This window comes from Sprattus sprattus, assembly GCF_963457725.1.
Source record: "Sprattus sprattus genome assembly, chromosome: 1".
Taxonomy (NCBI): Eukaryota; Metazoa; Chordata; class Actinopteri; order Clupeiformes; family Clupeidae; genus Sprattus; species Sprattus sprattus.
In genome coordinates, this window is record NC_137920.1 from 41,526,294 (window position 1) to 41,539,999 (window position 13,706).

At 39.8% G+C, this 13,706-nt stretch overlaps 2 protein-coding genes across 2 annotated transcripts; both read right to left on the minus strand.

The window, feature by feature from the left end:
- Nucleotides 1–3,934: 3,934 nt before the first annotated feature.
- Nucleotides 3,935–10,268, minus strand: soul4 (heme-binding protein soul4). The gene is made up of 6 exons (XM_080856808.1): nt 10,167–10,268; nt 8,805–9,002; nt 8,543–8,634; nt 7,777–7,918; nt 7,049–7,232; nt 3,935–5,544 (listed from the first exon to the last, which is right to left on the minus strand). The coding sequence occupies exons 2-6, from the start codon at nt 8,962–8,964 to the stop codon at nt 5,370–5,372; spliced, it is 753 nt and encodes a 250-aa protein (XP_080712934.1). The 5' UTR covers nt 8,965–9,002; nt 10,167–10,268; the 3' UTR covers nt 3,935–5,369.
- Nucleotides 10,269–12,807: 2,539 nt separating this feature from the next.
- pigl (phosphatidylinositol glycan anchor biosynthesis, class L) lies at nt 12,808–13,650 on the minus strand (the record flags this gene model as incomplete). The annotated part of the gene is made up of 1 exon (XM_080844339.1): nt 12,808–13,650. The coding sequence occupies one exon, from the start codon at nt 13,648–13,650 to the stop codon at nt 12,808–12,810; it is 843 nt and encodes a 280-aa protein (XP_080700465.1).
- Between the last annotated feature and the right edge of the window lie 56 nt (nt 13,651–13,706).

Below are 13,706 nucleotides of genomic sequence, written 5' to 3' on the forward strand. Positions count from 1 at the left end.
GTGGCCACGGGTCTATGAGATTTCATCATAACTTTGACTGGAGTAGCTTTCTGAAACATGGATTTTTTTCTTCTGTGCGGGTGGTTGTTGTGAGAGCAGAAAAGTCTGTTCCCTTCTCCAGCATCGCGTTTCCCTCACTCCGCGCCCCTCTGGTGAACAGTTTCCGGTTTTGGTGAGGGGTGGTAGGTGAACCAGGCCGTAGGTAGGATACACGTTCTTCCAACACAGAATCAACTCAAGAATTACATTCAAAACATTGTATTAAAAAACATTTGAAAAAGTTGCCCTTACATAGTTTTCGAAGTAGAAGGCATTGCCAGGAGTGTTTCTAAGTGGGCACATTTTTTCTTAAAAAAAACATTAGGCTAATACTGTCATTATTGTAAAATCAGCATATAGGCCTGCTCTGGCCAACACACCTTTCCCGATATACTTAAAGAACATTTGGTTTAATTTCCCAGTGCAAGGGGCAAGGCACAATAATGAGTGGGTCATGCAAACTTTAGTTGCATATGAGCAGTTTTAAAGTGAGTCATCCTCATGGATTGTCTGGATAGCATTGTTGTCTGTGGCACTGTTTATCGATGGTCAGACCACTACCTTGCAGAGAGGACACATTAAGCAAGTACCGAATTATAGGTCAGAAAGCTGCATAGTTCACCGTGGAGTTCCTCAGGGTTAGGGCAACCCTTAGTCATTATTTACCTCCTCCCTCTTGGCAACATCTTTTGGCACAATGGTATCCATTTTCACTGCTAGGCTGATAATACACAGCTTTATGTGTTTCCACTAAAGCCACCTCTATGAACACATGCATATACTCCCCCTGCTCTCTCACTGCCTGTCTTTATGATATACAGATATTGAGGAAAAACAACTTCTTCAAACTCAACAGTAGTGGAACTGAGCTACTCTTCATTGGTTCTAAATCCACACTCTCAAACACTAATATCTGTTCACTCCCCATTGCTGAAGCCACCATACCTGCTCCAAACAGGCTAAGAGCCTCTGTGTCATCTTGGACAGTACCCTACCCATTTTAGTCAATCTTCAGGTTTCATTGTCATGTTAGTATCCATGGAAGAGTTTTTATATGTATATATATATTATCTCTACTAAACATGTACATCATTTCCGTTTGCAGAGACTAGAGGGGAAGGGGGACCATGAACAAAGTGGGGACCACTGCCCCCTCGTAGTCTTTGCTAACGAAAATGATGTACACGTGTATTTGCATATAGAGCACGGTACTGAGATCACATCAGAGGTGTCACTGGAGACAAATTCGAATCGCGTGTGTGACATGCACAATTTAGAGCTGTCCACTTGTGATTGGATCTCCCAAGACGCATGCTAATACCAGGTCAAGATTCTTCCACACATTGGACACATCAGAATAAGATGGCATATTTAAAATCTTAAGTCATTATCTCATTTCACTATTCTTCTAGAGCTTTATGGCAACAAAAATGCATATTGTAGTAGTCCTTTTATAATGGGGATGTCACTGTAGAGATTTAATAGCTGTTCAGTTTAAAGGCACCCAGTGCAACTTTCGAGGCTTAAAAATAAACATTCAATTTCTAGTCTTTTTTACACGTAGTAAGTTTCAATAACTCCATACCATTACATACCGACATTCAAGCAGCAAAGATGAGACGTCGTTGTGTGGTGAGAACTGATAGAAAATCGATAACAACAACAATCGCCGCCATTTTCTTTATTTTTTGTAACCTACAATAAATAAAGCAGGCTTCCAGTCAATGGAAAAATGGCTTCTCCCCACCGGCGATTGTTGTTGTTTACGATTTTCTATCAGTTCTCACCACACAACGACGTCTCATCTTTGCTCCTTGAATGTCGATATGTAATGGTATGGAGTTATTGAAACTTACTACGTGTAAAAAAGACTAGAAATTGAATGTTTATTTTTCATTGAATGTTTACATAAAGTTGCACTGGGTGCCTTTAAACCCATCATTTAAGATGACTCTGATTGACCCAAAGGAAAGGTCAGCAGTAGGCTACCTTTAGGATTTTCCTGTCATCGTCTTGAGTCTCATGGCTCCAAGGTACTGGTCATAGTGAGAGGGTATGTTACATTTACAGTAGAAACATGTGGCGACACAGATCAACACAAGGAGAAGACACAGCACAATGGTGACTTTACCAAGAACAGATCTCATCAAAATGGATGAGAAAAATCTTGGCTGGGAGGCATTACAGTAGACACAGGAATGTATGGTATGTACTGGTTGCGATCTATATGTGACGATAATCTCCTGCGTTCTTCATATGTTTGGACCATGGTTGTGATTTAAATGTGACGATAACCTTCTTTGGTGTTCATATGTTTGGACTATGGTTGCGATCTATACGTGGCGATAATCTCCTTTGTTTTTCATATGTTTGGACTGTGGGGTTACGTGGCAAAACAGAAAAAAAAATCATAACAAGGACCCAAACCCAGCTGAATTTATCACACATTGAGGCTCCCAAAACCATGCAAGAAATGTGTGGTTTGACTAGATCAAGTTTGACATTTTGTTCATAACTTGGGCATGTTTTACATAAAAACAACACAGCATATCACCATAACACCATCCCCATCATGAATAAATAATAAAATAATAAAAACACTAGGAAGGTGGAGGGAATCATCAATAGCTCCAGACACCAAGTGATTTGAAAAGCTGAAGACGAAGAGACATTTCTGCACATAAGTGGAGCAAGTTGCAGTCTGCAGTCTCAAAACTTTTCCTACATTTTTGTGAGGTGATCCGTCTTGGACTACAAAACTATAGGGCATATTCTGGGCTGCTAGTAGAAAGTACCGGTGTTATTATTTGTCCTTCTCATTACCATATACAATCAACAATAATTTGAAGATGATACCAAAACTGCCACATTGTTACTGTACTGTACTGTTGCTTTAAGGATGGCAGATCCACAATGAAGGTCAAAAAAGTTATATCATGATTTACCATGCTTTCATTTCCCCAATCACAAAACTCCTGCCCTTTTACTTAAGACTCAAGTAGGAGCAGCAGTGGGAACACCCAGTCACAGCCCAAAGTCAGGAGAGTGGATTCAACAGATCCCCAAAACAAACCTCCAAGCTCTGTCCAGAAAACTAGTCCTGGGACCAGCTAGGACAATGTGCAAACCCCTAACACTACCCAGGGTCAGCCGTGGCCTACTGGAGGGGCAGCCGTGGCCTACTGGTAAGGGTTTTGGGCTGGTAACCAGAGGGTGGCCGGGTTTGATCCCCGACCAGTAGGAAAAATGTGAGTGGGGAAAGTGGTAGAGCACTGCTCTCCCATGCCCACATCCACAGCTGAGGTGCCCTTGAGCAAGGCACCTAACCCCGATCACTGCTCCCCGGAGCGCCGCCAAAGGCAGCTCACTGCTCCGGGTTAGTGTGCTTCACTGTGTGTATCACTGTGTGTATCACTACCCTGGATGGGTAAAATGCAGAGATAGAATTCAGAGTGTGTGTGTGTGTCACTATCTCTGCCATAAACATAGTCTCTAGTCACTAGGGCTCATTTCATTATTATTCATTCATTAGAAGTCTGAAGGAGGACCTGAGATTGAGGAGGACGGTCAACTTTCCAATCAAAGAATGGCAATTGTTAATGGTGTGAAACAGTTATTTCACCAGTTATTTCACAATTGTGTAGAATGCAATTACATACATGCACAATAGTAGAAAAATATATTATCATGATACTATTTCTTATTACACAGTTCTCGTGCTGACATTCTTATATTCTGATCTTGTAAATACTGTATATATTATATGTTACAATCTTATCAATTGTAAAAACTGAATTTTAATGGTGATAATTTCCGCTGTTGCACTGAAATGTTCACTGGACCCCCAAACTATAAATGAATTAAGGAGTCTTTGTTCCATTATAGTGTTTTTATTATTTGATTGTTTATTTGTATTATTCAAAAGCAAAATACAAAATATTAACCGTTTCTCTTTCAATATAATATCCCAAGAGTACATACAGTGTATTCAGTAAATTTCATAATGCCACAGTTTACATGAAGAGTTGTAAGAGTTGTTCTATATTAAGGTAGACTATTAAATCACAAAACAGCAGAGAGAGCAAACATAAAAATCAAGCAACTAAGCAAAAGGATGTCATTCAGAGAATTATATTATTGTAAAAACAAGGTCACAACATGGTGGAAACAACTTGGCAAAAGGATGTCATTCAGATAATTATATTGTAAAAACAAGATCACAACATGGCAGAAACAACTTGAACCAAGTGCAAAGGGTGCAGGCACAAAATGACAAGAAGCAGATATGAAAGCCCTCCGTATAATCAGTAAAAGAACGGGAAATCAACTTCAGATAAACCATCTAGAATATTCCACCACCCAGATTGTCCTCACTCTTTCTGGAAGTATTTGCCTGAAAAAAAGACAGTTTGACCGTCGTGGCCATTCTACCACCTACTGGCCAGCATGAGTTACAGCACTGTTCAAATAAAGAGTAGGGACCTCTTTGCCCGTCCCCATGAGAGCCAGGCATGTAGTGTGAACTGAACAATTACAAGTTATCTACCCTCAACAATATCTAGCAGATTTTATACCTGACAAACCTATCAATGAATCCAACTGTGATTGATTGATTGTCTGAATTCAGTTGTGAGTTCCGTCCCCAACAGAAAATGAAGTGTGATGTCAAAGTGGCTCCTCCAAGGACGAGTCCCAGAGTGTCGTGTAACATAAGTGGCAATCGCACTGAACCATGGACATACTGAGCCAGGGGATGTCAAAAAAAGAGAAACAATCCACAACAAGGAGAACAACTGGCTTTACTGCTGGGGACACTGGTAAGACATTCTCTTAAACAGAATAATAAAGACAACAAAGGATAACTACTGTCTACTACTAATACTAACAATACTCTAATAATTTGTGATAACAGTTACAATACTACTACTACTACTAATAATAATATTCACGTTGCCTTCTACCATAGGCATCCCAGAAATGTACTGTATATTGCGACAGAATAAGATAAAAACGTTACCAAGTATCATGTAGCGAACACAGTTAAAATAGAAAATCATGCTCTTACTGTGCGATGGGAGTTATGGTCTTACCTTACAATTAGAACATGCGTCGAGGGGTATGTGGGCTGATCAGGGTGATGTGGGTCATTGATTGATTTTAAATGATTACACAGTAACTATATCCACTCCTGGCCACCCATAACACACCGGGTGCAATCACGCTCTCTCTGAAAGGGGCCGAGAGCAGGTAAGGGGGACTGAGTGTGTGACACGGGACAAATCTGTGGGCTCCACACAATGATTGCAGTACATCAGCAGGGTACCTCTAGTCTAGGCATCTTTACAGATGAACCAGAGCTCATTCCTGCGTTGAGGAACCCCTGGGTTATCGTAGGTGGCCACCATGTACATGTGGCGGTGGACGTTCTCCATCTCCCCGACCAGCTCCCACAGAAGATGGATCTGCCTCTGGATGGTCTCCTCCGTGGTGGTCCCATAGAACACTCTGATGGAGAACAGACATTAAGAATACAAATTAATAACCAAAAATTTGATCATTAGTGGGTAAGCAGTAGAATTATTTTTGTTTACCACTTTGTTCTTTCCTTCTACCCATGGTTAAGGACTAAGTGGATCTTGTACAGTATATTAGGATTCTATTTTCTATCTATACTATCTGTTATGTTTGATATATACATTCTTTTAGGTTGTATAGCTTTTTTCACTCTGGCAGGGGGGCTGCTAATGGAAACTAGACTTTTGGCTATAATTGGGTGCATTTACATTTTAATGTTCATGAATGTACACTGTCCCTCTTGATCCAATAAATAAATACATTGATTGATTGATTGATTGATTGATTGAATACAAGTCATCTGGTGAACTTACTACTCTAGCATTTAGAGTATCTTAGAAGTACAGTGTCACTTGAAAGTATGTGAACCCCTTGAGCACTTAAGAGTTTTCTGTTGTTTTACCATGATTTTTAATTAACTAATTTTCCATAGATGAAATGTCAGGTTTATGTTTATCATTTGCATGTACTTGTTTAGAGGGAATTGTTTGAGTAGCCAAAAAACTACATGAAACATGGAATTAGTGTATTTTCAAAAGTAAGTGAACCCCCAGCTGCATTGGTAAAGTCAAGCAGGTAACAGATTCAGTGAAACATATTTGGGTGCTTAATTAGTCAATGAAGCAAACCAATCAACTGAGACATCCTTAGGAAAAGGGTTGGGCAACACAGATTAAAAGAGAGAGGAAACCAACCAAACTACTGTAGTGCCAAGGTGTACCCACACAGATCAACAATGCCGAGGAAGCGAGGTCATGTTAAATGCCCTCCATTTCTAAATGATTTGTCTTGGATGGCTGGATGGAGTTGGAATCTTTTGGAGATGGTCTTATAGCTCTCCCAAGACTGATGGGCTGTCAGAACCTTCTTCCTGATGTCCTTGGATATCTCGTTTCCTCTCGGCATTGTTGATCTGTGTGGGTACACCTTGGCACTACAGTAGTTCCACATACTTTCAAGTGGCACTGTTTATATAAGCTGTTGGCCTGAGTTAGGTAGCTGAGCAACAGCAGTGCATGCACACGGTTGCACAAACGGTAAAGGCATTCCGGTGTTACATGGTTTCCTAATAAATGCATGCCTGCTGTGGCACAGAGTGCATTCTGTACACATAATAACGTTACACTTGGCAAGAGTGCGTTACAAATAAAATACATTATTATACACCACAGAGGCCATGAAAAGAGATCTTTTGTGGAAAATGTGCATTTCTTATTCCGCCTTAGTCTAATTAAGTAATTCAGGGCTTTTACAAAAACTTTATATTGACAATTTGAAAAAATTACACACTCATATCACATCACAAATAGTGTCCGAGGAAAGCTTTGACAGGAACACTGAGTTCTTCATACAGATGAGAGTTATTCATACAGATGAGAGTTCTGCTTACAGATGAGAGAGTTCTGCTTACAGATGAGAGGGCATGGTTCCTTACCGCGAGATGACTCTCATGGGTTCTCTTTGAGAAACGGTGATCTCAGGGTCAGAGGGCTCGGGGGGGTTGGTCTGGAACTCTGCAGGCAGGTAGAAGGCAGTCACCACGTCCTTCAAGAAGTTGGTCCCGTTCTCCGCCAACTGGAACTCAGCCACCACAGGGACAGTCATGCCCAAGTACCGGCCTACCGCAGGACCAGAGAGAACAGGTCAGAGGTTAGGCTTAAACCATATAACTGGAACATTGTCATTTCTTCAAAGATTTCATACAAACCAAAATGTACTGTACAACTCCTGGAGGAAGACAAGTAGTAAGTTAAGGGGGTCCAACAAGTAGTCAGTTGAGGGGGTGAAAGGAATTTTCTGGTCTCTATCTCTATGCAATATTTCAATGACCTTTCTGTTTCTGCACCAACTGGACACACCTCTTTGGACTGGCATTCAGCATTCTTTAAATCTTTTCATTTTTGTTACTCTTAAAAAAATGCTTCTAGGCTTACCGTAATTATACAATTCTGAAGTGAAAAGATGAATATTTCAATAATCAATAGCTTGATTATTTGACTCTTTGATTTTATACATTTGTTTTCATTTGTAGCAATAAAGAACAAACAGATGACTTGAAAAACACAACCAGAACTCCACAATTACATCCTTTTTTTAAGTGTGGATAAAAAAAATGGTCAGAATGGAAACCACACAGACAAGGATGTAAGGAGTTGTACCAACCCACTGAGCTTTCCTTGCAGATGAAGCGCATGATCTTCATGAAGGCCAGAGAGATGCTCTGCTCGTACATCTTCTCTGATTTGGTGATGCATGCCCACTTCCCTGCTGGGTACACTCTCTCCTCAAACATCACTTCACCCAGCTGGAGTCAGTCATCAACATGCGTGCACACACAAACACACACACACACACACACAGACACAGACACACACACACACACACACACACACAAAGATTAAGAGATTTAGAGATTAAACGACACAGATTTAAATTAAGACCATTAAATCAAGTTCAGTGACTGCAATTCTGAAGGCACAAAGTCTAGCGATTTACGAAGCACTTCAAAATGTAAACGTAATTTCAAAACATAACTCCCACAAACTCATTAACCAGTAGAGTATTCCACGGACATGATCTAGTGACAACCCTGGGTACATTAACCCAGAGTAAGTGGTAAACCTCCTAATAGAAGAGCCCTATGGCTTCATTCTCCAAGCAGAACAAAGCCATAGGGCTCGTCTTTTAGGAGGTTTACTACTTACGCTGGGTAAACCCTGGGTAGGTAGCTAAACCACGTACCTCCTGAGCACCACTGAAGAACAGAGCAGCTGCGTACCTTTTCACGTTAAGATATGAACACTACTGAAGAACAGAGCAGCTGCGTACCTTTTCATGTTTAGGTATGAACACTACTGAAGAACAGAGCAGCTGCGTACCTTTTCACGTTTAGATATGAACACTACTGAAGAACAGAGCAGCTGCGTACCTTTTCACGTTTGGATATGACGGCAAATGGCACTGGCTGCCTTTCAGTGGTTTGGTTTCTTTGGGTCATCTCAGCAATGGGCGCTGTCATTTCTGTCAACACAAGATGTGTGCAGAGCTGAGTTTGGGTAGTTCCACCCGTAAACAACTATTTTAACAGTCAAATCCAGAATAGCCCGACTGTTATGATAACATCTGGAGAGCACATCACACAGAAGATGAATACTGACATTAGCTCGATAAAAAATTGAGTTTCTCTGTACCACGTGGAACAGTCACTTGGTGGGTCCGGCCCACAGCCTGCCAATGGGCAAGCATTCTGTCTTGATCCTCATCATCCATTGGCTCAGAGTTATCAGTGATGTCATCATCCAGCTGTTCATCATCCAGTTCTGCAAGGTCCTCAAAGGAGATCAATGCCATCTTCCTGAATTAAGGCCCCTTAATGGGTAGTCACTGAGCTGTGGGAAGAAAAGACCTTAAAAGTGTCTTCCAGTTCAGATGTGGTGAAACCAAGGAACTTTATAACTCACCACAGTCTCAATAAACTAAGACATTTTAGTTATTTTCTCCCCGGACACCTTGTGACAAAAGCTAGGATGTCATACACTGATCATTATGAACAACTGGTCATTCTAAAAATGATTTGTAGGACTGTATAAAGTGACTGTTTGGTACTGTTAGTGTTTTTTCTACAAATGGACGCCACTAAAAACTACACAAGTCTGCATATTTGTTAAGATGGCACTTTTTAGATGTTTATGTTGTGGTATATCCTGACTTTGTGCCTCCTTTAAATAAACTCGTACAGCAGATTTCCCTGCTTACCTGATTAACCATTTGGGAATAACTAAACATCTAAGATCTATCATGCATTAATTTCCTTTCAAAATCAAGGAGGGCTTTGTTGACAATGTTTTGACAGCCCCATCTTTATTTGTTGTAAAGAACACGCTGGGTAGTCGTAGGTAGGATAGCTATTTCTTCAGACCGGGCGCTGGGGTTAAACACATTGCCCCCATTTATTTATCTGTCCCTGTCGTAGTGTACTTTATTCACCATTAGGTAGCTAAATAGCTAATATATTTAATTCTTCGGCGATTTACTGCAACTAGTCATTTAGACTTTATAAGGTCTAGTTTAGTATGTAAATGACAGAATGCATTTACTTAATAACTTTAAGGGTTTCAATTATAGCTTAAGCACAGTGCGCCAATTCACTGAGTAGCAGCATTAATAAATAGGTCAACCCAAACTAAAATGACACAGAAACACGTCGATGGAATGCTTCATTGTAACAATCGATGTGCGCGTTTGGGCAAAAACGTCTACCAAGATATTTAACCTCTAACAGGTAACGGCAGTATCACCTCGACTGTGCTAAGTTATGACGATAGTCATGCGTTTTTGATAAGCGATTCAATTCCATCTAGTTTAATGTTACAGTTCAGCAAGCTAGCTAGCTAGCAAGCTAATGTTAACCTAACCATATCTCGCTGAAGGCTGCACACGGCAAACTTTGGCTACTGTCCTGCATAGGTATATCTTTTAATAAACTAAATTTAGTATGGCAATGATTTGGTTATGTTGTTTGTAACACGATCACGTGCTGTCTTCACACTTACCTGAGGGGGAAGTTGACTATGGCAAAATAAAGGTGATATCTGTGTTAATGTGTCACTGTCACCAGTCGGCGATGTTGTGCGCAGCCATGACACAGTTTTTCGAGGAAGACTTTGCTGTGGTTAACACCAGAGGGCAGCACTACCCATTCAGAAACAAATCTGTGGTATAGACAAGCACTGATGCATTTCAACAGTACATTAGGGGACGTTGTAAAGAAAGAAAAAATGCCAAGTTTTGGCATAGATTTAAAAAATGTGGTTTACTGTGAAAAAAAAGTCTTCCTTGTAGTCATCCTTCCTTAGATGTTCCCATTTTTAATTAATTGTATTGCTACTATTTTGAAAAACAGCACACAGTACACAAAACAGAAGGCTAAAAGCCTACCCTCAGGTTACCTAAATAAACTTGTGTGCTAGTCTGCAGCTGTCTCTGATGCCTCAAGTCTCTATCTACTCGATCTACTGTGTATTATTTAATTGGATAACAGCTGCAGCTGATTGGAAAGCTGTGGAAATCACAAACTTGCATGTGTTCTCTGGATAAGCGTACCCCTGCACTACATTAAAAACAATTGTAAATAAAATGCAGGACGTAAATTTGCCTTAATGCCACATTAGCACCTATGACTAAATCATGGCAAAAAAAGTAAGCAAACAGAATGCCTGTATGTTCCTTTTATTTTCCAGTGTACATTTTATTTGCTTTGAATAGATCTTACTTTTTTGCCATGATGAAGTACTAATCGAAATACTAAACGTAATAAAAGGACATTTGAGAAAATCTAGATTTGAAGCTCTGTAAAGTGCTTTGAGACAATGTCTTGCTCACATCAGAGGTATTAGAAAGCTATGTGACTGGTTCCCGAGAGGTTATGAGAGGCCTTCCACAGCACAATGTGGCCAAAAGTGCATTGGGAACCATGACATCATGCCCTATAATTGAGTAGGTGGAAGAGAACAGTGGAAAGGCTAAATGTATGGAGAGAGATGGCATCAGTAAACCTTACTGCCTGTGCCTCTCTGTGGATGGTGAAAATAGTCTGTCTCTTACCTGAGCCCCTCCCTGCCACCAAAACATCCCCTCATATTTAAAAGAAGAGTCCTTGATTATAATCCATTATGCTTTTGGGAAATTCTCTTCATGTTTCTCTAGTTGTCGTCCAGTTACCAGAGTGTGCATTTAACAAAAGCTCTGGTGTCTGTGCACAGTGCTGGCTCTGTAGATGGGAAACAAACCAAGTGATCAGACCGAGCCAATGAACATGTTGCTTTAGGAGCACGGAAAGTGCTTGTCATTTCATTGAGCTCAAATATCAACAACCTTTTCCCAGAATTGAGGACCCTCCCTTTCAAATTAATTAATTCAATAGATGGTACCTGGGTACTGCAGAACAGAAAAACTGAAAAACAGTCTTGAGAAGTGTGTAAAACGATTTCACACATCTGTCTGTATCTGTTAAACAGAATCACCTGTTTATCTACTCGGACAGCAGTGATGATTGTTGTTGAAAGTTTGTTTATAATTCCTGTTTTTACAAAACTAGTGCTGTTATTTTAATAGTTTCTTGGATTTCCTTGGAAACTGATATTTAAAGTGTTTGTCTTTCAACAATTTTGGTGACGATTAGTATTAAATATTGTTGACATTGAAACTCATTTTTGATGAGTGTCAATGTGTCATTGGTATTATATTAAGTTAGGGGTGTTAATAAATCAATATACTCTGTGATTAATACAAAAAAAAACGTTTAAAAGTGCAAAAGAGAGTGTATATACTAAATAATGCAAAGTGTTTCAAAACTTTAAGAGGGCTGTGTATATGGAACAATACAGATAAATGAATCAAACCTCCCCCTCTTTATTTCATGTTTCATAGTAGTGCATTCTACACTTACAATGACAATGGAAAGTATCTTCCTCTTGGCAAAATTACTTCCTAGCATTTGGAAGAACAAACAATTGAACAGTACTTATTGAAAAAGTTCACATTCAAATTATGCGCGACTTTAAGAAGAAAAAAAAAAGGCTCTGAACTAAAGATTTGGTTTTTGGTAGAACTCGAAGGATCCTAGACATTGGAACAGTAAAGAGATTAAATTTTTCGTCTCTATCTCATAGATTAAAGAAGGCCTTTCAAATCACTTAAAAAGTACGTGAGGTGTGTCCCTCACTGTTATATGAATGTAAAAATAGGCCTACTACAATTCAACATTACAAACTTAAGAACTTAATAACAGAACAGTCCTAAACGTCTCCATGAAATATATGCCTTGACATCAAGTCCTTATGAGCTGAATATATTTTTTAAGTCAGGAACCAATTTATAACAAAGAGAACAACACCTTCAACTTACAGGGTTCAACATGAGCCCTTGATTATAAACAGTGTTTAACAAAAGTTCAGAAAGAAAATTTGAAAATTAGAAAGAAAGTACAATCAGGTACATTAAAAGAAATGTCAGTGCATACAGTAGCAGCTTCCGTTCATGAAAAAGTGAAACTAATATATGGTCTAACTGCATGTTTATGCAGACTAGTCCATGGAACCGCAACATACAGTTGATCACAATGCATTGGTCAGTAGCCTGTAACATCATTGTTAGTGCATTCTACAGTGCAGGGAAAATGAAAGGTCATACACACTAATATACTTTTATATCTTTTCTGTGAAGGGGGATGGCTTGGAATGTGTTGACAAACATATAGCGAGAAAAGAATATGTACAGGTGGCGAAACCACAACAGCTGGCTGCGATGACAGAACATGGCTCTTTTGGCTTGATTATATTCTTTTGGTCCACTTATGCAGCAGAGGTCAGAAGGAATTAGCCAACTAATTGGCAGCTCCAAGATAGAGAGGTACTTTCTGAAAATGCTGATGGTGTCCAAACACAGTACATGACAGCTATGTGGTATTTTCCCAGTGACAGCAAGATGATTGAGGGCCTTGTAGATGACAATGTGATTGGCATGGCCACTTACTCCTCTTCCGTCGAATGCCAGTACAGCGTTAATGGCATGTATCTGGATGTGTTTCAAAATCAGGGATGATGTCAAAGAAATGCTCCATTCAGCTTTGGGGTCATCTTGAAGATCTTTGTGCTCAATTACGGAGACTCGGGATGCCGGTATCCCCAAAACTGCTGCACTGTCGAAGAGTTCATCTTTGCGCTGTACGCCTTGGTTGTAGTAATTGCCAGATGACAAGCATAACAAATGCACAGAAGCATTTTGCTTCAACAACGTTAATATAGAAGGTGCAAAAAACATGCATTCATCGTCCGGGTGTGCAATAACAACCAAAGCTCTGACTGAATCTGGCGGGAGAGACATTTCATTTACATCTCTGAAACCCATTTGATGTCGACGGTCATTGAATAAAAGCTTAAGACCTGACATTAAGAATGTCCTGTTATAACGATGAAAAATCCATTTTATCGAAGCTACGTAAAACACTACGAAGAGTATCACAAGCGAGAAAAACATTGCTCACCTTAAGTTAAGTTTCCGTGTTTGTCTACGGCGCTACAATGACGTATATA